Source organism: Podarcis raffonei, chromosome 10 (genome assembly GCF_027172205.1).
Source record: "Podarcis raffonei isolate rPodRaf1 chromosome 10, rPodRaf1.pri, whole genome shotgun sequence".
In the NCBI taxonomy this organism is placed as follows: Eukaryota; Metazoa; Chordata; class Lepidosauria; order Squamata; family Lacertidae; genus Podarcis; species Podarcis raffonei.
Window position 1 is genome coordinate 43,302,756 of NC_070611.1, and position 25,700 is coordinate 43,328,455.

A 25,700-nucleotide genomic window follows, 5' to 3' on the forward strand; every position below is an offset into this window, starting at 1 on the left:
CTTTTCCTGTCCCCATCTTATGACTTTGGGCCTTAACAATTTGCCCTACATTTTCTCCTCCCCACCCTGTCACCTTTTATTTAAAATTCCCACCTGAATAAGAGATCTGAAGAACTTGAAAAACTGCCTGTGAGTTTTGGTTGATCCTAAATAAGGTAGCTTCTGTGTCTTTTGGTTTTGCCTCCAATAGACCAACACAGCTATCTGGTTTTGTGCAAATTTGTAGACACCCCTCCCTGGTTTCTTTTTATGGTTTACTTGGCTTGTTATGTTGTTTTGCTGAGGGTGGGGAGAGGAAATCAATGACATGCCCCATTTTATGGGAGTATGGAATTACAAGGTTCGGCAGCATCTTGGTATGTGCAGTTCCCTTGTAGCACCCTTGAGCCCCAGCTTCCTACATTCATTTTTGGGAGGAGGGAGGCAGAAGATAAAGTACTTATCAGTTTCAGCTAGAGTTCCCTTGGTGGTGGCAATTCTGTGGGGCAGCCCAGATGCTGATGCATATCTGCAGCAATGTTGTCAGGATCCCTAGGAGTGGTCTCACTTGTATGCGCCAGGTGAGACAACATAATCTCAGCATAATGTAAGGGACTTATGACAAGCCAGACATCAAGAGAAACTAACAACTGAGGCGTAATAATGCCACTTACCTGTTGCTGGTCACAGATCTCAGAATGAATATGTCTGAACTTGGAGACATCTTATATTTGTCATATGGCTTGCAATCACCAGTATTACTAAACCATCGGGTGGTATCAAACTAAACAGGGCAGCTAGCTCAAGCACTTTTAACTATGCAACAGAATTGCCCCTCTTCCATCTCCATCTGCCCCTTGTGGCTCCAGTACAGTCGTACCTTGGATCCCAAATGCCTTGCGAGTCGTCTGTTTTGGCTCCCGAACGCCACAAACCTGGAAATGAGTCTTCCGGTTTGCAAATGTTCTTTGGAACCCAAACGTTCGATGCGGCTTCCGATTGGCTGCAGGAGCTTCCTGCAGCCAATCGGAAGCCGCACCTTGTTTTTCGAATGTTTTGGAAGTCGAATGGAGTTCTGGAACAGATTCCATTCAACTTCTGAGGTACCATGTACATATTTAGGGGGTACACAGGGGAAGGAGAAGAAGATGAACTTCCATTGCCCAGCCAGAGGTGCTTGCACTAGGAGAAGTATTTAGTTGCATACTGCCCCGTGGTATTACTTCTCAATAAATCACTTTGATTGTGTAGGAATTCTGTAGATCTAGTCATGTATTCTGTTGAGAAATAACATTCAATCTGTTTCCTACTTCCTCAGTGAATAAGACTAGAGATGACATAAAAGGTTGTGGCTTTATTCTGTCAAGTTGTCCACCTGGCTACAGAAGAAACACTTTACTAAATAATAGGGCTATGAACCTATGCCTTGAAATAAAATAAATGTTAAAACTCACTTTTCCTTTTTAGAGCTCCCACTGTTACCCGAGTAGATGGTACATTTTCAGTAGTATGTTTCAGTTTTGAACAAGCAGCCTATATCATAGGGTTGCATGCTTCAGATTATACATGTTTTCTCTACTGTATTTTACATAAACTGACCGATAATGACAGGTTTCATAAATGGGCTATGTATGCCATAAAAGAGCAAGAAGTCAGTTCCCACATGAGTGCATTGCTCTTGGTTCATTACAAAGCGATTTATCTTGGATTCCAAAGTGCTGTCTTATTCAAAGGGTTCAGTCCTTCAGATCTTCTATAATAAACGGAAGGCAAGGCTTGGGGGAGATTGCGATGGCAAGGTTTCACGTTCAAGGGGCCGTCTCCTGGTTTCTGAAGCAAATGAACGAACATGGAGGCAGATGGGGCAGTTCCTGGCTTCAGAACAACCTGTGGGAAGATGTGGATTTCGGAGCATAAGCTTTGCGGTGCCCATTTCTGCAGATTCTCCTGGCTCCTATTAGAAATGGAACACAGTAAAAGAGATGGTGAGAGGTGTTGGGCAGTAATCAAAATCACTCTGAACAAAATGTTCTAGGACTAAAGGGCCACTGGAACATAATGATCATGCTTTTGTGACATTATGAATTTCACTCTCCCCAGTCTGTGAAAGTGTCATTTGCTGCTTAGAAGGACATTTGAATCACCTGCTGTGTGGATCATAGAACTGTAGAGTTGGAAGGACCCTGTGTATCATCTAGTCCTGCAATGCAGGAATATGCATCTGTCCCATATGAGAACTGAACCTGCCAGCTTGGTGTTCTCAGCACTGTGCTTTGGTCCTCCAGATGCTTGGACTTTACCTTTCATCATCCCTCGCCCTTGGCTGTACCAGCTGTGGCTGGTGGGAGTTGGAGTCCTACAACATCTGGAAGGATCCCCTTACTCTCATCTGGTGAATCCCTCCTATGTATTCAAAACATTGGTTAAGACCTACAGAGAAGAGGATCAAGCCATGCCTTATACCAGATAGCTGCTTTTCCAGCTATGTAGCTCAAAATAGGAAGTGCCTTTAGTATTCGGAGCTTGGCATGATTTAACTGATTTTATATAACATTAGCTGTGCCCCATTTGTTGATATTGTTGGTCTGTGTGCTGCGGGTAAACAGGGATCAACACTGTTCCCATAAGATTTCCTGGCTATTGTGCCAGGCACTCTCAAATCCTCCTGAGGGCACCCTTCTGTATAATAGGTCCCTCGCAATACAGCTGAACAGTGAATAGGTGAAATTACAAGAAAAGTAGCCTTCTACAATATAATTTGAGGGTTATGATAGCTGAGGAGCCTTCAGCAGTCACAGAAGGTTTAAGCCAATATGCTCCTCTTTATCTTCTGGGCAAGACTGAGACAAAACTTGTCTATCTGTCTTTCTGTGTCTATATGCAAGGAAAGATTTCTCTTTTTTTTAAACAACCCTGAAATATTTAACAAATCTGGTTACAGTTTAGCATGCACTGACTTATGTCAAACATTAAAGAGTTGTTTCAGCTAGCAGTGCTCCAGCTGTGGACTAGTTACCAAACAACCCATCCTTTTAAGCAATGATTTCTTGGATAAGGCAAGAACAGTCACTTGGATTTAGACAGAAGAAGAATTTTCTTTGAGTTAATATACCAACCATGGTCTGGAGAAAAGAAAGGCACAAAGGCATAACTTACTATAGCCCTTCTGATAATTTGGAATAGAATTAAAGAAATGATATTCTCATTGATATCTCCCATGGAAGGATCTTAAATATTGGACAAAGACCTACTTTCAAGATCTTAATCCTATCACTTGATTCCTTCACGGTCAATCTCTAGAATGAACAACTGCCCAAGATTGTTTTCTGAAATTTTAATTGGCACTTCTTTTCTACATCAATATGGTAATATAATACAAGGTTTGAAAAACTTCAGCAGGTCAGATAGTTTAAACTTGTCTACTTGAGAAAATACAGTAGAGACAGGCCTGGGCTGTGTGAAGGAGTCCTTAGTAGACCTAGGATGGACTCTATTAGGATTGGTTAAAGGAAGGGGAGTGAGTACAGCATTAATTGGTGATAGTAGCTTTCAACATGCAGAGCAGTTTCACTAATGCAGTGGAAGCTTCTAGGCAAGATAGGGTAAACACTTGACCATCACATCCCACCCCCCACTAAAATGAAATGCACTCCCACAAAAGTCAGCCGATGTTTGCACAAAATGTTTGCATACTCCAGCTCACCATACTAGGAAAGAACTGGCTAGGCGACCTGTTTGCGCACTGCTGTGTAGGGGCTGGATCCTGTTCTCCCTTCTTATGGTTCTTCATTCTTAAACCAGGTTGAGACCAGACAGCCCAACAGATGGTTCACTGCCAGCCCTCCAAATAGACAGCCGTGGTCTGTAAGTGGAGCCCACAGCCACCCTAAGGGGAAGAATTGACTGCAGGGTACAGGCATGGAATACCTTTGGAATCCCTGGTTACTGCATCCTGCCAGAGCCCCAGGGTATGCGCAACTGTAGAGGGCAGAGGTGCGATATTGAAGCCTGCGATTGTGCTTCATTTTCCCAAAGCGAGTCCTGCTCTTCCCAATCTCCTGTTTAGCAGAGTTTCCTCTCCCAACTTTGAATTTCCTTCTCGGTCGTTGCCTGGAATATGAGAAAATGTGCTACATTTGTTCTAGTTTATCAAGGTATTCACTACGTTTACAATGGCAACATATATTTCAGGACAGGAGAGGTTACTGGATCAGGCCAGTGGCCCGTTTAGTCCAGCATCCTGTTCTTTCAGGTGCCTGTCCTGCGGATTCTAGCCCTTTCCTTCAGTTGGATATCAATACCATCACTGAAATGTTCTTCTTGTTAAAATGTCCTTTCCAGAAGAGTGAATAAATGAAAACAAAAGGTTTGCTTCCCTTTGCTATGATGTGATCAGGCTTCAGAGTCTATTTAACAACATTAAGCTCCTAAGAGGGGTCTTTGTGGTGGGACATTTAATCGGTTCTTTCAAAGTGGAGTTTCGTTTGGAAAATCTTGCTAGTCCGGGTTTTTTCCAAATGGATGCCTCCCCCCAGTGGTACATCTAAAATAAAAAAGTCTATTTGGGATATGTGGTATATTTTTATCGCTTCTACTAAACCAGAGGAAGCTTGTGCAATCATCTACTACAGCAGGGCTGATTTAACAATATGGCAACGTGTGCTGTTGAAGAAGGTCCCTGGTGCCCTTTTTCAATACTACTTTAGTGTTTGCTTTCACAAAACGACTAGTAAGATTTTTCTGCCCCGTAGAATTTGAACACACGCAGGCAATGCAGATGCCAAAAAAAATTACAATTAATTAGAAAGAAGTGACAGATTGGTGGGTGTAAACAACTGAGTTGTTGAACAAACAAACAAACAAACAAACAAACAAACAAACACCCCCATGTTTTCCCTTTAGGTGGGAAATGGCTTCCTTCAGGCCTTGCTATGAGTTCTATCCGCAAATGAGAAAGTATTTGGAGACCCCCAATTTATGAAATGTAGTAAAAACACAAAAGCAGTCTTTAAATCTATACCTTGTCTGACAGCAAGTAGTTGACGCTGTGTGCTTAGGCAACAGCATATTCCAGTCCTTCACTTTTACACCATTTCTGTCATAGAATCGTAGAGTTGGAAGGGATCTCAAGAGTCATCAAACCCAACCTTCTGCAATGCAGGAATCTCAACTAATGCATCCCTGACAGATGTCCATCCAACCTCTGCTTAAAACCTCCAATGAAAGTGAGTCCACCATACTCTGAGGGAGTCTGTTTCACGGTTAAACAGCTCTTACTGTCAGAAAGTTCTTCCTGATGTTTAGTCATTCTGCATTCACGTATGTATGGGGGGGGTGATTTTCATACTCTCAATGCGGGGATTATAGTTTGGAGTCTGTGGCTTTTGGTTTGCTCCTCTTGTGGTACAGGAAACAACAACATAAAGCCGAATTGTCTACCACCTGGCCCTGCCTTCACCTGCCTAGTGCCTACCTGCTGTTTTGGCCACGTTTCCCATCAGCCCCTGCTAACCCATCTTCAAATTAGAGAAGCTTTTTGATTTGACCCCTTGGCCTGCAGATGGCAGCACTAGCTTAGTAATTTGCTCAGTAACTCAGAAGAAGTTTGATGCAGGAGAAATATACGATAAAATGCACCCCTCTCATGGTGTAACACTTTGCAATGCAAGAGAAAAAGAACCAGTGATTGAGAGTAGCAATGGAACTACAACAGAATCTAGAATTCTCCCAGGCTTACGGTCATATTCAACACAGCACTAAAGTGAACATTCCACCAGTGCAAAGTTTTCTCCTTGCACAAAGGAACATTCTCCCCCTTTCCTTCCCCCTGCCAAACCTTTTATGGGTATTCCCCCAACCCCCCTGGAGAAGATTTGAGGACGGTGCAGACACTGGCGGAGGAAGAGGGGTGCGGGGGGAGCGCACCATTCCCGGCAGCGCAATCCCGGTGGGGTGCTATTGCGGCTGCCCCCCCCCCGCACTGGGCGTCACGCCCCTGCAGGCGGCGCACCACACCCCCGGGATGCACACCAGCCACTCCCCCGCCTGCTCTCCGCCCCCCCCCCATGCTGGAAAATGATGCTCTGCCACTGAGTGGAGAGTGTGTGCAGAGGAAGGAGAGCGGGGAATCTTGTGCTAGTGCAGAAAAATATATATTTGAATACTGCCCTTAGTGTTTTAAGGCTGCTGAAATCACATAACACCAGTCCTGAGAGATCTGCATTGGCTCCCAGTACGTTTCCGAGCACAATTCAAGGTGTTGGTGCTGACCTTTAAAGCCCTAAATGGCCTCGGTCCTGTATACCTGAAGGAGCGTCTCCACCCCCATCATTCAGCCCGGATGCTGAGGTCCAGCACTGAGGGCCTTCTGGCGGTTCCCTCATTGCAAGAAGTGAGGTTACAGGGAACCAGACAGAGGGCCTTCTTGGTAGTGGCACCAGCCCTGTGGAACGCCCTCCCTTCAGATGTGAAGGAAATAAGCAGCTATTATATTTTTAAAAGACATCTGAATGCAGCCCTGTTTAGGGAAGTTTTTAATATTTAATGCTGTATTGTTTTTAACACTTGATTGGAAGCTGCCCAGAGTGGCTGGGGAAACTCAGCCAGATAGGCGGAGTATAAAGAATAAATAAATCATTATTATTATTATTATTATTATTATTATTATTATAGAATTGTAGAGTTGGAAAGGACCTCAAGAGTCATTTAGTACAACCCCCTGGAATACACGATTCTCAGCTAAAGCATCCATGACAGAAAATGGAGCACAACATTTTTGCCATGACTCACTCACACTCTCACTCTCACTCTCACTCTCTCTCTCTCTCTCTCTCTCTCTATATATATATATATATACACACACATATATATATCCTTTGCAAATACCTCATTCTACCAGAGATGTGATGGGTTTGGTTAATATGAGACCCTTCTCTGTGAGTACTACAAACAAACTACAGGGAGGAACCAGAGGTGTTACATTGGCGCAGTGACTGAGTCTATTAGAGCATACATGCATAGTATTCAGGAAAAGGGTAAGCACGTGAATGATATATTTTGATGGTTGTACATTTATATAGCTGTCTCATGGGGAACATATAACCAACAAGGACTATGTATATTTTCTCAGAAGGAAGTCCTACTGTACTTAGTGGGATTTATTATGCCCATAAAGGTGGGATAGGAAGCCAAGAGCAGTGTGGTGCTGCTCTAATACTCCTAATCCATATGGCAAATCCATATGGACTCTGTTTCTTAACCAGCAGAGGGAGCTTCATTCTATACACGCCATAATACGCTGGACAAATGCTTAAATAAATGTCCTGCCGAAAGCCTATTGGACTGGATCCAACTTTGTTGGTTGTAGAAAAGGAACTTGGTTTTCATGGTCTACCCAAAACCCAAAGATACGTGTTCTTGGATGAGGGCCCAGCCCTGCCCCTTCCTCTCTCCAAGTCTGGAAAAGGTGTAGGAGAGGATGTGGGGCCCTTGCAACTGATCAAACTGCTTTGAATCACTGGAGTGGTAAAATAGCTCTTGAAGCTGGACCTCAAAATGTAAGGGCGTAGCTCTGGAAACACCTGGTAGTTGGCTGCTGAATTCATCAGCCACCACCCTTGCGACTCCCTGCCACAAATATTATTCTTGCCGAATGCACTGTTCTTCAAATAACCCAACAAGCCAATCTGATCCCCATACTTGCTCCCTTTCCTGAGCTCCTGTAGCTGCCAATGATTACTCAACCAAGTTTCAGCCACCATCTTTCCTAATGTTCCCATGCATTCCTGCCATGCCATGCCATTACATGTACATACACATAATGCTTACCCAATTTAAGTATGGAGCGCTTTCTTCTGTGGACATGCCAACGGAACGGGATAGCAGTGGATTCCCTCAGAAGCAACAATCAAAGGGTGCATCAATTTTGGACTGGACATGTTTCCACATTGTGCATTGATTTCATTCTAATGGGGACAACATATTCGTGCCTACTCCTTTATAGTTTGTTATGCCATTCTATTATACTTTGCTGATCTTTAAAAATCCTTCAAAAACACTTCAATAAACAGTTTATAAATAAATAAACATAGTATGTATAGTGCAGGGGGGAGAGAGGGACCTGTTCACCAGTTCCCCACCAAGTGCCCCCTTTCCCTGCAATTGCCTTACAGAGAAAACAACTGAAATCACGAATCCTAAGTTTTCCTCCTAAGATAATGTTATCCCCTTGGTACCAGCTCTGCTCCTCCTGAAAAGTTTATCAAACTACCAATATCCCCACCCCCAGGAGGGGAGAAGATGTAATGATGCACTGATTTTTGCATGGTATAAAAGAAATATTTTTGCTCAAAAAAGAGGAGATTCAAAGAACATCTAGAACATATGTGGTAGTTCTGCCTGTTCCAACAGGTTAGTTGAAGATGCCATAGTGTGCTTCCTAGTGAATTTGCACCATGCTTACAAAACGACACACTTGTACTTGACATTTACTAGCACAGAATAATTGCCACCACATCCCTCAACATTTATATGCACTAAAGTAGGTTAAATTCTTCATACCACTTACGGTATATGTGTGCATTGAGTCTGTGAGAAAAAAATCCATAGCTTTGATCCTCAGTGACGCTTAAGAGTTAACGTTGTGGTTTTTGTAGCAGTTAATATGACCGAGTGGTTAAACCGGGATGCTAAGGGGCAAGTAATGAGTGACCTAGTATATGCCCCTTGAGCAATGGTAGGAAGAATACCCTTTCAATAGCAAGTTGTGTGTATTAGACACACAAGATGTGACTTTTGGCTGAAGATCTGAGGACACAAACACACACTTAAACACAAGACGTTTCAGAGTACCTGAAAGGTTGCCTTGAACAATGGTCCCATTTCCAGCATCTCTAAGAAATTTCTTTACACCAGCTTCCTCTGCAGGGATAGTGGTCAAGGATTCCAGAGCTTCACTCAAGGTAAACTCTAGGCAACTCCAGGCTAGTAGGCAGAGGGCTGCATGTTCCTGGGATGGTTGCTTCTTCATATCTTGAGGCTTTGCTGTGGCATCCTGGAGTTCTCCCAATAATATTGAATGTATGTGTGCATGTTTTCCCCTTCTTCACTCAAAATCTGACCTGGCAGCAGTAAGCTGGATTTGAGGTCTTTAAGCCTTGAGGAGGAAAGCCTGTTTGTTCCCCAGAGACCAGCTGCCATTTCACCAAATCTTACAAGACTGAAGGAACCTACAGTGGTACCTTGGGTTAAGTACTTAATTCGTTCCGGAGGTCCGTTCTTAACCTGAAACCGTTCTTAACCTGAAGCACCACTTTAGCTAATGGGCTAATGGGGCCTCCTGCTGCCACCGTGCTGCCGGAACACGATTTTTGTTCTCATCCTGAAGCAAAGTTCTTAACCCGAGGTAATATTTCTGGGTTAGCGGAGTCTGTAACACGAAGTGTATGTAACCTGAAGCATATGTAACCCGAGGTACCTCTCTCTCTCTCTCTCTCTCTCTCTCACACACACACACACACACACACACACACACAAATATCTCTTTGAATTGTCTTCCTCTGCCCTCACCATGCATGTACATTCATTTTTTCTTGCATGCTCCCCCCCCCCCAAAGATAAAATACAATGATGTCCTGTTCCAGTGTTGGCTCAGTGACCAGTTTCTCCTATGGGGAAACCAGGGCTAATAAAAGTAAAGATGAATACAGTGTGCATGCAAAACATTTGGGAGGCCTCTTATACATGCTAAATAGTGCTGGTGCTCTTATTCAAGATAAATCATCTGTAATGACTTCTCTGCATATAAGGAGTGTTAATGCCATAACTATAATTACTTCACTGTGGATTGCAGGGAGGCAAATGGATGGCCTTTCTGCAAGTATTCACTTTGCTTCTTTCCTTTCTCTGTCAGTGTATCATGCACGACCATTTGTTTGTTTGTTCTCTTGTGTTTTTGTTCATTCTCAAAAATTTCAGTGAGCATAAATGTGTGTGTGTGTGTGTGTGTGTGTGTGAGATAGAGAGAGAGAGGGATGCTCTTCTGACAAATAGCCAGGTTGCCATGCTAAGCATGTTTGGGTGTGCTAGAAACCAGCCAGGTGAAGAAGCCATTGCTATTGCATTCTGTTGCTCCACAGGGTAGGGCCTGAATCAGTGGGTTCAAATTGCAAGTGGATTTCAGCTTAGCATTAGGAAGAACTTCCTGGCAGCTCAAGCCTGTTTGACAGTGGGACAGACGGCCTCAGGATGCATTGGACTCTATTTTTGTTAGAGGTTTTAAAGTGAAGACTGGATGGGCCCCCTGACATTTCAGGGGTGCAGTAGCAATGAGTATCCTTCATCAGCCGCGGGAGCGGGGGTTGGACTAGGTTACTCTCGAGGTCCCTTCCAATTCTACGATTCTATTATCCTCTTTTTCTAGGGCTCTTCCTTACATGCATAACTTCTGGCTGTGATGGAGTGGAGTCTCCTGTTCTAAGCTGTAGCTGGCTGCCACAATGAGCGTGCTGACGACTTTGCTCCCCCATGATTCACAGAGGTGGGGCAGCAGAAGGAGAAGGAAATGAAGGGCACTATAAAAGCTGCTTCTTCCTCCACATAGCAGGGCGAAGTCTAATGTTGGATTCTCCCTGCCCTGAAGCTAATGGGAAGGATGACAGGCAGACAGTAGCAATTCCAGGAAGTTTTTGCTTAAAGTGAATCAAGGGTTTAGCACTGGGATCTGCTTTCTTCTAGGACACGGCACGGTAGTGTGTGTCTGAGTGTGTAGTTTGGTAAGGAGGCCTTGCTTGTTGGAGAGTGCAACTTCCAGGCAGGATTGAGGACCGGTTTTTCTAATTTTTGAGATGAAGCATTGCTGTTTTCTAAGCCCCGTGGATCTGACGGTTTCTCTGCCAAGCCTTGCTTTGGTGCTCCCACTGGGTTTTCACTTTTGGCCATGGGGAGGAGGAGAAAATAGGCTTAGAATTTGCTAAAAAAAGAGGAAATGCACCACCTACAAAGAAGATAAAAGTGGACCCAAATTGCATGAAAATTATACATTCCAATAAGTATATACAGATGCAAGATTAGAAACAATTAGTAATTCACATAGAAATCCAATGGTGGGGAAGTTCAGTCCACTGCTAAGTGCCAACTGTTGATGGGCTACTTCAAAGTCCCTGCAGGTGGAAAGAGAAAGCTCAGGAGGCACTTCAAAGTACAGTGGTACCTCGGGTTACAAACACTTTGGGTTACAGACTCCGCTAACCCAGAAGTAGTACCTTGGGTTAAGAACTTTACCTCAGGATGAGAACAGAAATCGCACGGTGACTGCACAGCGGCAGTGGGAGGCCCCATTAGCTAAAGTGGTACCTCAGGTTAAGAACAGTTTCAGGTTAAGAACGGACCTCCAGAATGAATTAAGTTCGTAACCAGAGATACCACAGTATGTTGAATAGTTAGGTCATGTCTGAACTGAGCCACAGAGTGAAGCCATTTTATACCCATAATAATCCCACTTTAAACAAAAACAACAACAGCAACCTTGGACAGCCCACTTATTTCTTAATTTATAGTGCCAGAGACACAAACTATCTGAGCAAAATGAGTCAGCACTTGTGACCCCTGTGTAAATGTGGTTTTAAAAATTCCTCCCCCGTGTCTGCTGGGTGTTGCTGCCCACCAGATGATGCCCCTGGCTGTAATCAGAATTTGGGAGTTTCACTCCCTTCTGTTGCCCAATCTTTACAGAAGCTCCGGCTTCAACCTGCCCGTCATGTGTGCTTGTTGTGCTTGCTTATACCTTGCTTTCTGGGGATTAGTCAAATGTGAACACAACAAGGACCAAGGGAGAAGCAGTCAGAGATGTGAAGCAATGGCACACGAGGAAGTTGCTGTTTGGCACCTCACTGTACTAGGCGAGGCAAGTGAATACTGGCAGTGAAATGCCACCAAATCATTTCACCGGCTGATGGCATCTCACTGCCAGCTAGGCTATGGGAGAAAAAGTCCCCTGGCATTTAAGTTGCCAGAAAACAGAGCACATGTTTCAGTTAATGTCTGTGCTGCAGAGCCAAGGCTGAGTCGCATCACATGTTCAGAGAGTATCAGCCCAGCTAACATTGAGTGACTCCAGTTACTGTTTTAGTCTGTGAAGTTGTAGTATTTTAGGCTGAAAATGCTGATTGGATAATCAGCGTGCATTTCCCCCCTTTTAGAAATATTTTAAAGCAGCCAAGAGAATACAAAGGCTTGTTATTTTGGAATTAAGACTCAAAAGGCTCATGCCTGGCAATCTGCTTTTAGATCCCTGTTTTGTCAGCTCTGAGCCTAGTAAAATGCGGCTCAGAGATGTGGGTTCAGTCGGGGCAATGTGGCCTTGTATACGAAGCTTGGAATGGCAGTGGCAGTGGAGGGAGAGCTTTTATAGAGTCCTCCCACCTATCTTATGTAATTTAACTGAATGACAGTGCAAAAAATATGTGTATGGCTGGATTAGGAAAGTGAACTAGCCAGTTGAACAATCACAATTGGATTAGTTTTAACCACAGATATTTTAAAACTATTTTAATCCATGTATATTTATTAGATGGCCCCATCACAGAATAAATAAAATGAAATGGATGTATCTAATGAAGCAAACCTAGCCTCTTACATAACTTTTCCCAGTATACTTTCCCTTTCCTGCTAGCTAATGCTTCCCTCCCTATTTCCACATTTGACATCACATATCCTTTTCTTGAAAGCCTATATTCTCTGTGTTCAGGTGTGAGTGCCGTTGCTTGTGTAGCCCTCAATGCCCAAGAGAGAAGCAGTCCCAAGATCAGAAGAAGAAGTAGAAACTTTAGGGGGGAAGTATAAGGAGGTGAGACCCCTTCAAACAACCCAGTCACGACTGAGCACGCTCGGTGGTTGTAGAATGCTCCCATGTCTATTTGCAGGGTGGGGCAGGTGGAGAGAAGAGAGTTGGAGTATCATAGAAAAGGGAATAAATAGGTCATGAGTGGAATGCTGAACAGAAGCATTCCACCTGGCAACATTTTTGTTGAATGTCCCACTCGTCCTTTCCTAAAAGCTTATTTGGTTATTGCTGCTCTTCCTCCATTCTGCGGTGTCTTTGCTTATTGGTTAGAATGCTATGCTTGATGTAACTCCATTAACAGACTTTTCCTGATTCAAGCATTCTCCCCCAGTGGGTTTTATCTAACTGAGTTCTGCTCTGAGTAGCCCCATTGAAATGAATGAACTGAAGTTAGCCCTGGCCTTTAATTTCAAGAGGTCTACCCTGAGTAGAATTCACATTAGATCCAACCCAGCAACTCTTCTGTCCTCGTGAGGCCGTGTGCCCTTTGCTCTTCAACACTCTTTCCGCAAGCTCTGCTGCTGTTTGGTGACAAGCATGGAGCACGCACAGTAAGAGACCTGTTCCTTCCTATAATGCTCACTTGTGCTCTTTTGTTTCTGGAGAGAGAGGGGGGAAAGGAGCATAGCTTTGTGGCAGAGCCAAGTGGGACCCAAGTGATTTTGAGCAATGCCTGGACTTGAGGAAGACCCCTGCTAGAGAGTGTCGTGGGAGCCTTTGGCAGAGCACACCATCCTGGACCAGTACAGACTGGAAGCCAAACTAGGCAAGACGGTAGATGAATCATAGAATCATAGAATCATAGAGTTGGAAGAGACCACAAGGGCCATCGAGTCCAACCCCCTGCCAAGCAGATGAGAGAGGGAAGAGGCAGTGAAGGTGAAGATGCATTAATGGAAGAGTTGTAGCCCGGTGGTAGAGCATTTGCCTTGCATGTAGAAGGTCCCAAGTTTAATCCCCTGGTGCTGGAGGAGACTCTTGAGAGTCCCATGGACTGCAAGAAGATCAAACCTATCCATTCTTAAGGAAATCAGCCCTGAGTGTTCACTGGAAGGACAGATCCTGAAGCTGAGGCTCCAATACTTTGGCCACCTCATGAGAAGAGAAGACTCCCTGGAAAAGACCCTCATGTTGGGAAAGATGGAGGGCACAAGGAGAAGGGGACGACAGAGGACGAGATGGTTGGATAGTGTTCTCGAAGCTACCAGCATGAGTTTGACCAAACTGCGGGAGGCAGTGGAAGACAGGAGTGCCTGGCGTGCTCTGGTCCATGGGGTCACAAAGAGTCAGACACGACTGAATGACTAAACAAGAACATCTCCAGGTAGGACTGAGAGAGACCCTCACCAGAAAGCCTGGAGTGTAGACAAAACTGAACAAGATGGACCAATGGGATGACTCAGTACAAGGCAGCTTCCTATGTTTTCAAGAAGAAATGGGGGATTTTTTTAACCCTTTCCTGCCTGTGCTCTCTGTGAAAATGGGTCCTTCTCCTAGCTGGATTATTAGGGGAAGCGTACATTCACACCTACTTACATTGGTGTGAAACAGTTTCATATGTGCTGCTGCTTCCATTTGACCATTTCACTTTGCTGGTCCTTCCTGCTTTAGCTGAACGCCTGCCTCCTAACTTGCATGGAATGTGTGACATGGGCAAGCCACAGAAAAATGTGGAGCAAGCTGCTTCCCTCTTTTATTGCAGGTTAAGTAGTATAGATATATCTTCCTCAGCCCATCCCATGTGTAAACAAGCCAGAATCTTCTTTAATCTTCCATAGTGTTTTCCCACCTCCCCTCTTCCTTTTGTCCCCTCCTTTGTTGTATCGGTGCCACCTACACCCACGTACAAATCGCCTGGTGTTGACATCCTGGCAGCTCTTCAATTTATTCTTGTGCTCCAGCCCAGAGCAGTTTCAATGACGCCAAAAAGCATAAGCCCTGGAGGAGAGCAGCTACCTCTGTGACTCGCATCTCAGTGGACCAAGAACAGCTGGGCAGAGAACTGTCTGAAAAGCTCAGGTACCCTTTAACTCTTTGTAGACGGATAGATAGATCATCCCAAGAGGAAATGCATAATCCTTCAGCCCTAGCTCTGGAGCTTGTCTGCCTGCTTGTCTGTCATGAACCGACAGGTAGTGGGAATAGGTAGCACTAAGGCAGGACAAAAGAGCCCTTTGAGGAATCTGGCTCCTATTGCTGTAGAGGTGCAGGTCAAGTTGCTGAGCTATTGTGACAAACCCAGGATGATCGATAGCACCTTCTGGGGTCTGGCCTAACAGGCAGAGGGACAAGTTAGCAGCAAAACCCAGTAGGAGAATAAAAGGATTGGCGTTGCAGGTACCAAGTTAGAGTTGCCTTCCGCTTGCTTTGGTTTGTTTGCTACATTCCCTGAGTTTGGTCAAAAGAATTTTGAGAACTAGCTATGGGGATAGGCAGAAGGGGGTGGGAAAATAGGAATCCAAGGCAGTTTTACTTAAAACTAGGAATGGAGTGTAATGAAAGTACCCCATAGCAGAAAAACACAAAGGTAGCACAAAGTTAACATGATCAAGTGTAGCACATAACTAGCTTTTCAGATTCTATGAAGTGAACTTCTTTGACTGGACTTCAGTGTGTGTGTGTGTGTGTGTGTGTGTGTGCGTGTGTGTGTGTGCAGTCAGACCAGAAAAGAACTATTTATATACCTGCATTAGCATCATGATACCTTTGAAGCACACTGTGGCAGCCCCCCTTTAGACTGCTAACTCACGAATTAGTGGTGGAAGTGGGGGTAACTCAGCAACAAGGTAAAATCTCCTTATGGACCAACTTGAATTAGCATAAGCAGGATTTCAGATTTCCTTATCCTTGGCTAATTCAGCGTATAGCATTACACAAGTCTGCATTTTTGTTTTCTAGGACCAGTTGGTCTGCTGATAGGTATATTAGGGGGAAAGCATTAAAAGTAATGAATTGCTGGTTTGTTTGTTTGGGGTTCTTTTATTTTTAAAAAAGGCCTTCACCCTGCCCTCATTTGATTAATGGTATAGCCTGCCGAATTACATGCAATGTTGACATGAGATGGTCTGCTGATGTTCTTCCTAAGTGCCATGCACTTTACATGGTCAAACAGAACACCAAAGTAAAAAGGAACTCCAGCTAATTAAGCTTTCTTCACAAGCAGATACTGGCAGGGTTGTGCTTTCATTACTCAGTCCACAGAGAAAAACCAAAAAGTTTCGCACATCGCACTGGTTAAATAATGCACTTAAGACTTTAGTGATCCTTTTAAAAAAAGTATACCTTCTTGTTTTGGAATTTCAGATGCAAGAGTGCTTTGAAATATTAAGTGCTTCCTAGTAAGTGCAGTGGCACTACATCGTTTACTTTCTTTTGGATGAGAGAGTATTGGCAACTTTCTAATACAGTTCCATCATTTTGAGTCAAAGCTGCAAATTGAGTATAAGAAAATTAAACCTAGTGGCTTTTGTCTAAGACGTCCATTTTATTCTGAGATAGGACGCAGTATCTTAGAGGATAAAGTTTTTGCCTTCTATTCAGTAGACCTGGTTTCACAATTTTGGTCTAGTATTAATGACACATTAGATGATCCTGGAGAAACCACAATATACTCTGTTTCCCATCTATAAAATGGGAAGAACAATTAAATAATGAGGCTGAGCAAGCGGTAATGAGGAAGAGCATAAGATAATAGCATATGAAGTGGTGTAAATACCAAAAGCAGTGAATGCACTGTTACTACTTTATTAAAGAAAATATAGTATAAAAAGACCCTGGGCAAACGTCTACAAATGCACCATTCAGGTAGCCAGAAAGTTAAGGAAACTGCAGCAACTATTTTATACCATGCTATTTTTAATCTATTCTTTTTATAAATATCCTATAACAGTTCCAATAGGTTTTTTTTACCTACTTGATCATCTATTGTGATGCTTAGCTCTTTCATTCATTTTCCTATTCCTTTTGTGACCTTTAATTTTCTCTAGAGTGAAATTCCATATGACTAAAGAATCTGTTCCATTCCCTGGATTACTCACTCATCTCTCTATGTGGGGTGACCACAACTTCACACAGGTGCAAAGTTATCAGTGCATGATTGATTTATGCAATAATATTTAACTTTGGCCTTGTTGCTGGCAATAACTAACCTACCTCACAAGGTGTTTGTTCAGATATAATGTAAATGAAGTGGAAGATAAAAATGCAAGGAACTCTCTCTGTGTGTATTTGTCCATCTCTTCTTCCTAGTACTGAAGATCCTGTTCCTTTTTATAGCTACAGTGCATCAGACTGATTTAAAATCAAATCAGTTCCAGAGTGACTTAAGAACTCTTTGTTTGCATGTAACAGTTGATTTTGAATCTAATGTTGGGTGCACACAAATGAACAACATTTTCTTGGAAGGAAAAGGCAGTCTGCCATGTTTGTGTCTCTCAGGTGAATTACCTTTTATTCCTCTGCAAGAGAATTAATCTAGAGAAGCTGCAAAACTCAAATCTAGTTTATGACAGCCAGCCATGAAGTCTGAATCTGATGGGCCAGAGGCAGGTGGGGTGGCTGTGAAAGGGCTGGAAGAGTCAAGCAAGAACAGTAGAGGGTCAACAACAGAAGGTGTAGGCTGAAGATTAAAGCATACAAATAATTACAAACAGATTTTATATAGGTATAGTTTTAATTCTATTGAAGTTTAACTGTACTAATTTTTTCAAAATGTTTATAGCGATTCTTTGTTTTTAGCTGTAAGCTGCCTTGAGTCCCAACAGGGGAAAAGGCAGGGTATAAATAAATATATAATAATATATATCAGATTGGACAGATGAGTTGGACTTGTAACAAAATGTTAGTTGTGTGGAGTGCTCTTCTTCAGGTTTCTAGCTACTCCATTCTATTCCCTGCCACCCCCCACTGCTGTTTCTTCCTCTCTAATAGTCATTCTGCATTCCATGCAAGCTGAGCATGCTCACTCCTCATGGGGCTGTTTTAGGGATCCTTCCCCTGTTAAATTTTATTTTAATAATAATAATAATAATAATAATAATAATAATAATAATAATAATAATAATAGTATTTCTGTAAATCTTGCGACTCCCCCAAGGCTGCTGACATCTTCCTCTTGTGTATGAATGGTGCCATTTGAATGACATGGCACTGGTTTCAGAACACATGGAAACACTTTGGACCAGAGAGACTAGGAAGGCCATGTTAAAGTTCAACCTAATACTTAGCACATATTTGAAGCTGGGCAAGCCTCGTGAAAATCCAGTATAGTTATTAGATGAGCACCAGAGCATTATTTTTAGGCAGAGAGAGAGAGTTGGTTGGAAATGTCATCCACACATACAAAACAAAGTATGGTATTTACTTGGCCAGTGCTCACACCTGTGACTGATGTAATAATCTAAAATAGGTTAAAGCTAAAAACTTAATTGTTGCAGGCTGATCCAAATAATGCCCACATATAATGATGTCACCAAGCTAAGGTCTATTTCTCCTTCAGGTGCTGCAAATTATGTCATGTCTTTACTATCTGACTGGGTAATTTTCCTAGAACATTCATAGTTTTAGCCGACCAATATTAGGGGCGAGAGTGGAAGGGCATAGCTAACTCTGTTGAGATGGCTTCATAGTTGAGAAGCTCCTAAAGGAAAAGGGTTCAAATAGTGGGAAAATATAAATGACCTGGTATCAAAAGGCAACCAAATAAGGGGCAATTCACTGGAGACTGTTTCTGTGGAATTGGCAAGGATCTGGAGTCATTTTCCTCCTTGTGACAGACAACTCATCAGGTAAGTCTGACTCTGGTGAGCCATCATAGTGAGAGGAGTAAGAAAACAGGATAAAGGCACTAAAGACCACTCTGATGAAGCAGTGGAGATAGTAAAACATGGGGTCACTGCTGTGGACGTAATCAAGTTGAGGCAGAATTAACTTCCCAGTTTCAGATGAAGAAGATCAAACCTATCCATTCTTAAGGAAATCAGCCCTGAGTGTTCACTGGAAGGACAGATCGTGAAGCTGAGGCTCCAATACTTTGGCCACCTCATGAGAAGAGAAGACTCCCTGGAAAAGACCCTGGTGTTGGGAAAGATGGGGGGCACAAGGAGAAGGGGATGACAGAGGACGAGATGGTTGGATAGTGTTCTTGAAGCTAACCAGCATGAGTTTGACCAAACTGTGGGAGGCAGTGGAAGACAGGAGTGCCTGGCGTGCTCTGGTCCATGGGGTCACGAAGAGTCGGACACAACTAAACGACTAAACAACAACAATTTCTTCCCCCAGTATTTCCTCTTTCATCCTTAACTTGATTTTCTGTCTGTGTGGGAAGGGATAAATACTGGCCATTTAGTCGATGGAAAGGAAGGGGATTCTATAGGTTGTGTAACTGGTTTGGGAGGGGTCATCCCATTACAGAAGTTCGACTTCATGCCTCCAGAAGGACACAAAGGTTAATGTGATACTTTAATGTGATAGTGATTAATGTGCTTTCAGGTTCAAACATGTTTGCAAGGCACTTAAGAAATCATGAGCGAAATATCAGAGATTAATTCAACCTCTGATGGCTTTACTATATTTGTTTGACCAAAGGGAGAGGAGCATGTTGCACAGGTGAGGCTGTTTTCGGTAGCAGTGAGGATGGAAAAGCTGGAAAGGAAAGGGTGATGTGGGAGAATTGATAGATGCCTCTCAAAGAAGCTCATTAGCCATAGCAGATGGGTAAGAGAGATAATAAGATCGCATAATGTCATATGGATTTGGTTTTCATTTCTTGCACTGGTAAATAGAGGTGGAGAGTGCATCTATCAAAAATGAATAATAAGCTATCTTGAGAGGTCTAGAAATTAGTTAATAGCATGATCCAGGTGGCACTGAGTATCTGAACTTGCTCTCTGTATCTTATATAGACAAATGGAAATGAAAAAAAACCTCTATACCAGAGTTATTGCTTGGTTTTGTTATTTTTAAAATTGAAAATCCAAATAAAATATTTAAAAGATGTATATTAGGGTGAAAACACTGGTCCAGTAAGCACTCTGACTTCCTGATTCATCTGTCTGGAATAGAATCTGCAATTAACACCAGTCTTGGCCTGGCAAACTACAAAGGAGAATCTTTTAAGTTCTAAAATGAACTTTTGATTCTTCTTCATGTTCTTATCTGATTGTTATCCAGGTTGTCATTATCATCTTGTCTTGGTCATTAAGTTTATTCACCTTACTGGAATAATCATAATGATTTGTCCTGTTCACTGTTTGCACGAGAAATGTTATCTTTTTTATCATTAGTAATGATCTGCTTTTTGTCGTAATTGTGATCATTATGCTACAACATTGTCTGTAAATGTTGTTAAACTTTAACTTCAACTTCTTTTTTGTGACCTATTGGGAAACTAGATTGACTGAGTGTTTAGAGACACACATATAAGCCAGGAAAACAGGGAAGCTGTCAGAGGCCTGAAGTCTCACATCTAACTGAAATTCATTTGTGACCATGTTGTTGTTGGCATCTCTCTCTCTCTCTCTCTCAACAATAGAGTGCGCCTCTGGGGTGAAGTAAACTGCTGTGTTAGGAGCACTGAAGTGACCTTCTCGGGGCACAAGTCTGGGGGTCCTGGGCTGCCCAGCTGACAACACCCCCTCAGCCCAAAGAAAACAGAGAGATATGTTTGGCACCAGCTTGGCTGCAGGAATTGCTATAAGGAGGCATACAAGGCACCATCCAACTGTCTTAGTACCCCAGATTTTTGTAGGGTTTACTCCTTAGCCTTTTCTTCTCCTGAAGATATCCCGCAAGGCGGCAGAGGTTTAGGATCAGAGTTTTCCTTCTCCTAGATGGGCTACCTTCCCAGGTTGATGAGCCCCATCTGCCCCACACTTCCCTCTACGGCATGTGAAGAAACCAGCTTCTTGAGTATTGAACCCACTATTGGTCTCATATCCACCAGAGCCTGTCTTCATATGCAGGGGAAATCCCTAACTCACAGAGAGTTTCAGTCCCAGTGGCTACACTCACCTGGTTTAGCCAACCAGCTGGAGCCAGTTTCCAGGGTATGGCCGATGTTGCATGCAGACAGCTTCTAGGAGCCACAGGTAAGGGCTGAATGTAAGGTGGGGACCAAAAGTTTACAAACTACCCCAGAAGGAGCACAACATGTTCCCCACAAGAGGTACTACCGCTGCGCTGACATACAATGACACTGGTTCTAAAACTGCTGTACACTTGTTGTGTGTTATTGTTGTGTGTTAATGTTTGCAATGCTAGGCAGCAGCAAAATGTTTCTACAATTATTTCTGCCACCTGCATCCATGTGGTTTCTTCAGGCTTGAACCACTTCTATAGAAATTATGTAATCATCAGTTCTATAGTTTGTTTTGTGTAATCTGTTGCCCCAGCAAAGTCCATTGTTAGCAAAGGCATGTCTATCACACCCATATTCTCCATCCATCTAGTAGCAGGCAAGGTCCTGCTTCCCCTAGAACCTAGTTAGCATACACACAAACTGGACAACTTCTTGATCAGACTTGCCAGGCGAACTCTTGTTACTTGAATATTAATTTGAGTAGTTTTGTCAATGGTCAACACCAAGGAGGCTTGCAAGCTGCTTTATTAAGATAGCAGCATCTACACTGTTGTAGTTCTTTTTAGGCTTGTTATATTTGAAAATCAATAAAATGCAGTTTTTAAAAACCTGAAAAGGCTAGAAATGATATCTTAATGCATGTCCAGACTGTTGGTAGACTGGATAATGAGCTTGTGTGGTTTTCAGAAGCTGTCACACTGTTCATTTATGCAAACAGGGCAGAAAATAATAGTAACAAAGGTTGGAGCATATGTTCTGAGGTAGCCATTGGTGGAGTTTGCAACCCGTCTGGCTGGTTCTACTATCAATTAGTTGGTTAAAAGTGCTGGCACAAAGTTATTGCAGTTCTTGTTGGGTTTCTGCCCCTAGGCAATACCCATTGCTTCATTCAGTTCTCATCATCTATGTCTTTCACATTGTTATTGGATGTTACAATAAACCATGATTGATCACCAGGGGTGGGGAATTTTTTCCTGGTTCTGCAGCCCGATCCTTCCTTTTGTCCTCACCTCCATGGGCCAACTTTGACAGGTGATTGTCCTCCCCACCTGTCAAAGCCCTTGCATCGTGCTTTCCAAGTGCCCAACTGTCAGGTTGCTGGCTGCTTGGGAATTGTAGCACAAGGGGCTTTGCCATCCCTATGTTTGACGCTTATCAAGCACTGGCAGATTAGCTATCGCAGCAAAGCTGTTTTCTGCAAGGCTTGACTTTGTGATTGAATTATCCATGGGGAAATTGGTTGCATAGCCAACGTAGTTGTGTCTCATATATGCTTTCAGGCATGGGGCAGGTGGGTGTGGCTTTCAAAAATTACCTGGGCTAAATCGAACCCATGCCAGGCCAAATTTGGCCCATGGGTCGGAGGTTTCTCACCCCTGTTCACATTGACAGGAGCAAGGCAAGCCCACACCCACCACCTTGCATATTGCCCCCCTCCTCTCCTCTCCCCAATCCTGTGGCAGTATAGCCGGCCAAGCATACCATAGCCGCATGATTTTATTTGGCAGTCTTTGGCTATTGGACTGTTAGTTAAATATTGAAACTTCATTCAGACCTAATATTTTTACCCTAATGCTCAAGGAATCTGCAGTACCAAGTGTGTGCCATGGTTCTACAAGGCCACAGGAAAATGAAGCAAGTTGTGTTACTGAGTACAGAACTCTGTTTCCTATGAATCTTTGAGAATCTTTTGTTGTCTTGGAGAAGATTAGCTTCCAATCCTCAGAGCTGCAGAGAGACAATTGAAAGTGTTTGGATAATCCCGACTGAAATCTCAGAAGTATGAAAGAGATAGCTGAGTAAGATTTTCAGTCCATCTTGAAAACAGCATGTGGTGTCTTAGGAAGTAGGGCACATTGTTCCAGTGCCTTGCTTCTTGTTGTTTTGATGCACCAAGAAAATGGTTACCTTACATCTAAAATTTGTCACCGAAGGCTAAGTTTCAGCATGAAACACAGCGAGTGTCAGGAGTGGCATCTCTCTTAAGCTGGTTAGCTCTTCTGCATTCTCAACCAGAGTCTGAGATAGCATGCCAGGGTTTTCTGAGTAACTATTGCAATAAGTCAGACAGCTCACCTTTCCCCGGTTTGCATTACTGAAAGAATAATTGGTGACCAATCGTGATGGGAATGTTCTCAAGCAAACTGTTCTAACCAAAAATCGCATTGTGGAATTCTTTGTTGTTTTTAATTGCCTAATTGGCTACACTTCCCACATTCCTAAAAACAGATGGATGTTATGGGGGGGAGTGGTGGTAGAGCCTTCTAGTACCAAGCAACATAAGAGGGGAGCCCTGCTGGAAAAGACCAAACACCCATCCGTCATCTCCTCTTTTGCTACACCTTTTACTTCCTTGCCATCAGAATCCAACTGCATTCTAAAACTGATCTGTAATCTAACATTTAAAACATGTATATTGGCTTCCCACTATCAAGCCTTCAAGGTAGGCTCATCATTAAACGCTTAAAAATGATATGGATGCATGTGTGTGTGTGAGTGTGTGTGTGTGTACATGCATGTATATATGTATGTATGTATATTTCTTGTTGTGGGTAGTACCTTGGGATCCTGTATCTGTGGGGATAGAACGTATGAGAGCAGACTTGCCGGAACTGGTTCCTTTGTAAGGTAATGGCTTTCGCTGGCTAGTCAAGTACCATGATTTAGCCTATGCAAAGAAATTGCTCTGTGCCACAGACTCAGATGGGTGGGCTCTTCTCCACCCCACTCACCTAGCCGTTACATAGGAGAAGAATAGCCTTGGTCCAGGCTAGAACTAAAGGAGCAAGATCTGTTGGGGTGTCAATTCTGCGAGACCCTCTTTCCACATCCTATGCTAAGGTTGTATGTATGTGTAAATAAAACCATATATCTTCACTGACCATCATTCCAAAGAAACCAAACCCTGGGTAAGTGTGGAGTCTCTCACCTCTTGGAGATTGGGGTGATGTGTAACACACACACACACGCACACACACACACGTATATATAATATGTAAAGTTGCCAAATAGTTATATTCTTCAGGTGACAGGTATATTTGTATGGTTTTTGAGTTTCATTTCCCTGTTTCACAGTAAACAACTGTGGATATTTTTTAAAATAGTGCTCAGTCTGAAAAAACAAATCTGTTACTCAACACGAAATATGTATTAACTTAGGAAGGGCACTCAGTAAGTTTTAATGAATCTGTGATGCCTATGGAATTGACACACTGCCCTGTGTGTCAGGCAGGGCAATCTCAAAGATATAGAAACTTACCCATCTTGTGTAATTGAGTGGAAAGAGAGGAGGGAGAGTTATTTCAGCAAGCCAGTGAAAAGGGAAATTCCTTTGCAGTAATTCTCACATGAATGCCTGGAAAAGAATTTGGACTCCTACAAGTCAGGCTCATTCAGCTTCTCTGTTGCTGCTTGTTCAGAGCTTGAAGCATGAAGTTTTTATGGGAAATCTCATCTCCTCTTCTGTCTTGTTTTTTCAAAGAAGGTGCTGAAGAAACCTTGAAATGGAGATGACTCCCTCAAACAAGGACCCAAATGGACTAGACAACCCCATATTTATAGTAAGTTGTATATTTGTATTTTAAACCAGATGCCTACATAGTGAGCTTGAATAAAACCAAACAAAAAAAATAAAAATAAAAAAGTGGGGAAAGAGAGAAATGGATAGAATAAGCCAGGGGATAGGAACTTGGGGCTTCAGCACCCAACATCCCTGAACATTGGGCATGCTGTCTAGGTCTCCTGTGAAGTGGAATCTGGGGTGGGGGTGGGCATGGGTTAACACCCCTGGACTTAGCAATGTTAGGCTGTGTTTATAATTGCCAAAACGTATTTATTTCTTGTAAAACTCTTTTTCTCCCTTATGTGTGGTGGAACTATGTTGAATGCACTTCTGTTTCTGAGTAAATTGTAACAATTCGCTACTTGTATAGTCCTTTAAATTTGACAAATAAGAGAGAGGAAGAATGGATTATTTTTTATTACATGTCAGTTCACTCCCTATCATTTCCTTCTCTGCTTAAAAAAAAAAAGATAATCCCTTGCTTTTCTGCTGCTACTCTAGAGTAAGACAGGCCAGAACAAAGAAATATTGTTAGCATTTAAAAAACTTTAGGATAGTGAACGTTCCTAAAGTTTACGCACCCCTATCCTGCATCATTGTATGCCTTAGGTGGGTTCTGAGGCTGCAGTTTTATTAACGCTTGCTTAGAAGCATGGGCGTAGCCAGGATTTTCGTGGCGAGGGGTGCTTTGTTAGAGGGGTATGACTTTTGTTAGGGGGGTCAGAACCAATGTGGTTGGTCAGTTAGTTAAGTATTTCTATAGTTTTACTTGATCTGGGGGGGCAGCTGCCCCCCCAACTATGCCTATGCTTAGAAGTAATTCCATTATATTCTCCGGAGCTTACAACTGAGTAAACTTTCATAGAATTAGACTGCACGTCTAGGAGGGAAAAAAGAACACAAATGTGTGTACTATATTTTTCGCCATATAGGATGCACTTTTTCCCCTCCAAAAATGAAGGGGAAATGTGTGTGCGTCCTATGGGGCGAATGCAGGCTTTCGCTGAAGCCTGGAGAGCGAGAGGGGTCGGTGTGCACCGACCCCTCTCGCTCTCCAGGCTTCAGGAGAGCCGCAGCGCCAGACCCACAAGGTCGGGGGACAGCGGGGAGGCGGAACGCCGCCATCCCACTGTCTCCCGATGTGGTTTCGAGGCTGACGGCGGGGAGACGCGTGCTTCTCCCCGCCGCCAGCCCCGCAAGCTCCGGGGACAGCGGGGAGGTGCAGCGCGTCTTCCCGCTGT

The 25,700-nt window shown here is 43.2% G+C and overlaps 1 protein-coding gene and 1 long non-coding RNA gene across 5 annotated transcripts in view; one reads left to right on the top strand and one right to left on the bottom strand.

Moving 5' to 3' along the window:
* LOC128421604 (solute carrier family 23 member 1-like) overlaps positions 1 to 25,700 on the top strand; it is a 76,727-nt gene that overhangs the window by 23,047 nt on the left and 27,980 nt on the right. The window contains exons 1-3 of one of the 4 annotated variants that reach the window (XM_053404581.1): positions 8,722 to 8,939; positions 14,722 to 14,839; positions 24,379 to 24,457. In XM_053404581.1, coding sequence (XP_053260556.1) covers positions 24,401 to 24,457 — 57 coding nt within the window. In that variant the 5' untranslated portion in view covers positions 8,722 to 8,939; positions 14,722 to 14,839; positions 24,379 to 24,400. Of the gene's footprint in view, positions 1 to 8,721; positions 8,940 to 14,721; positions 14,840 to 24,378; positions 24,458 to 25,700 lie in introns of those variants that run through there. The other 3 variants (XM_053404580.1, XM_053404583.1, XM_053404582.1) reach the window with 3 other exon arrangements.
* LOC128421605 (uncharacterized) lies at positions 1,314 to 4,458 on the bottom strand. Its single transcript, XR_008332356.1, has 2 exons — positions 3,907 to 4,458; positions 1,314 to 1,933 (listed from the first exon to the last, which is right to left on the bottom strand). It is a non-coding gene; the product is annotated as an uncharacterized LOC128421605 (long non-coding RNA).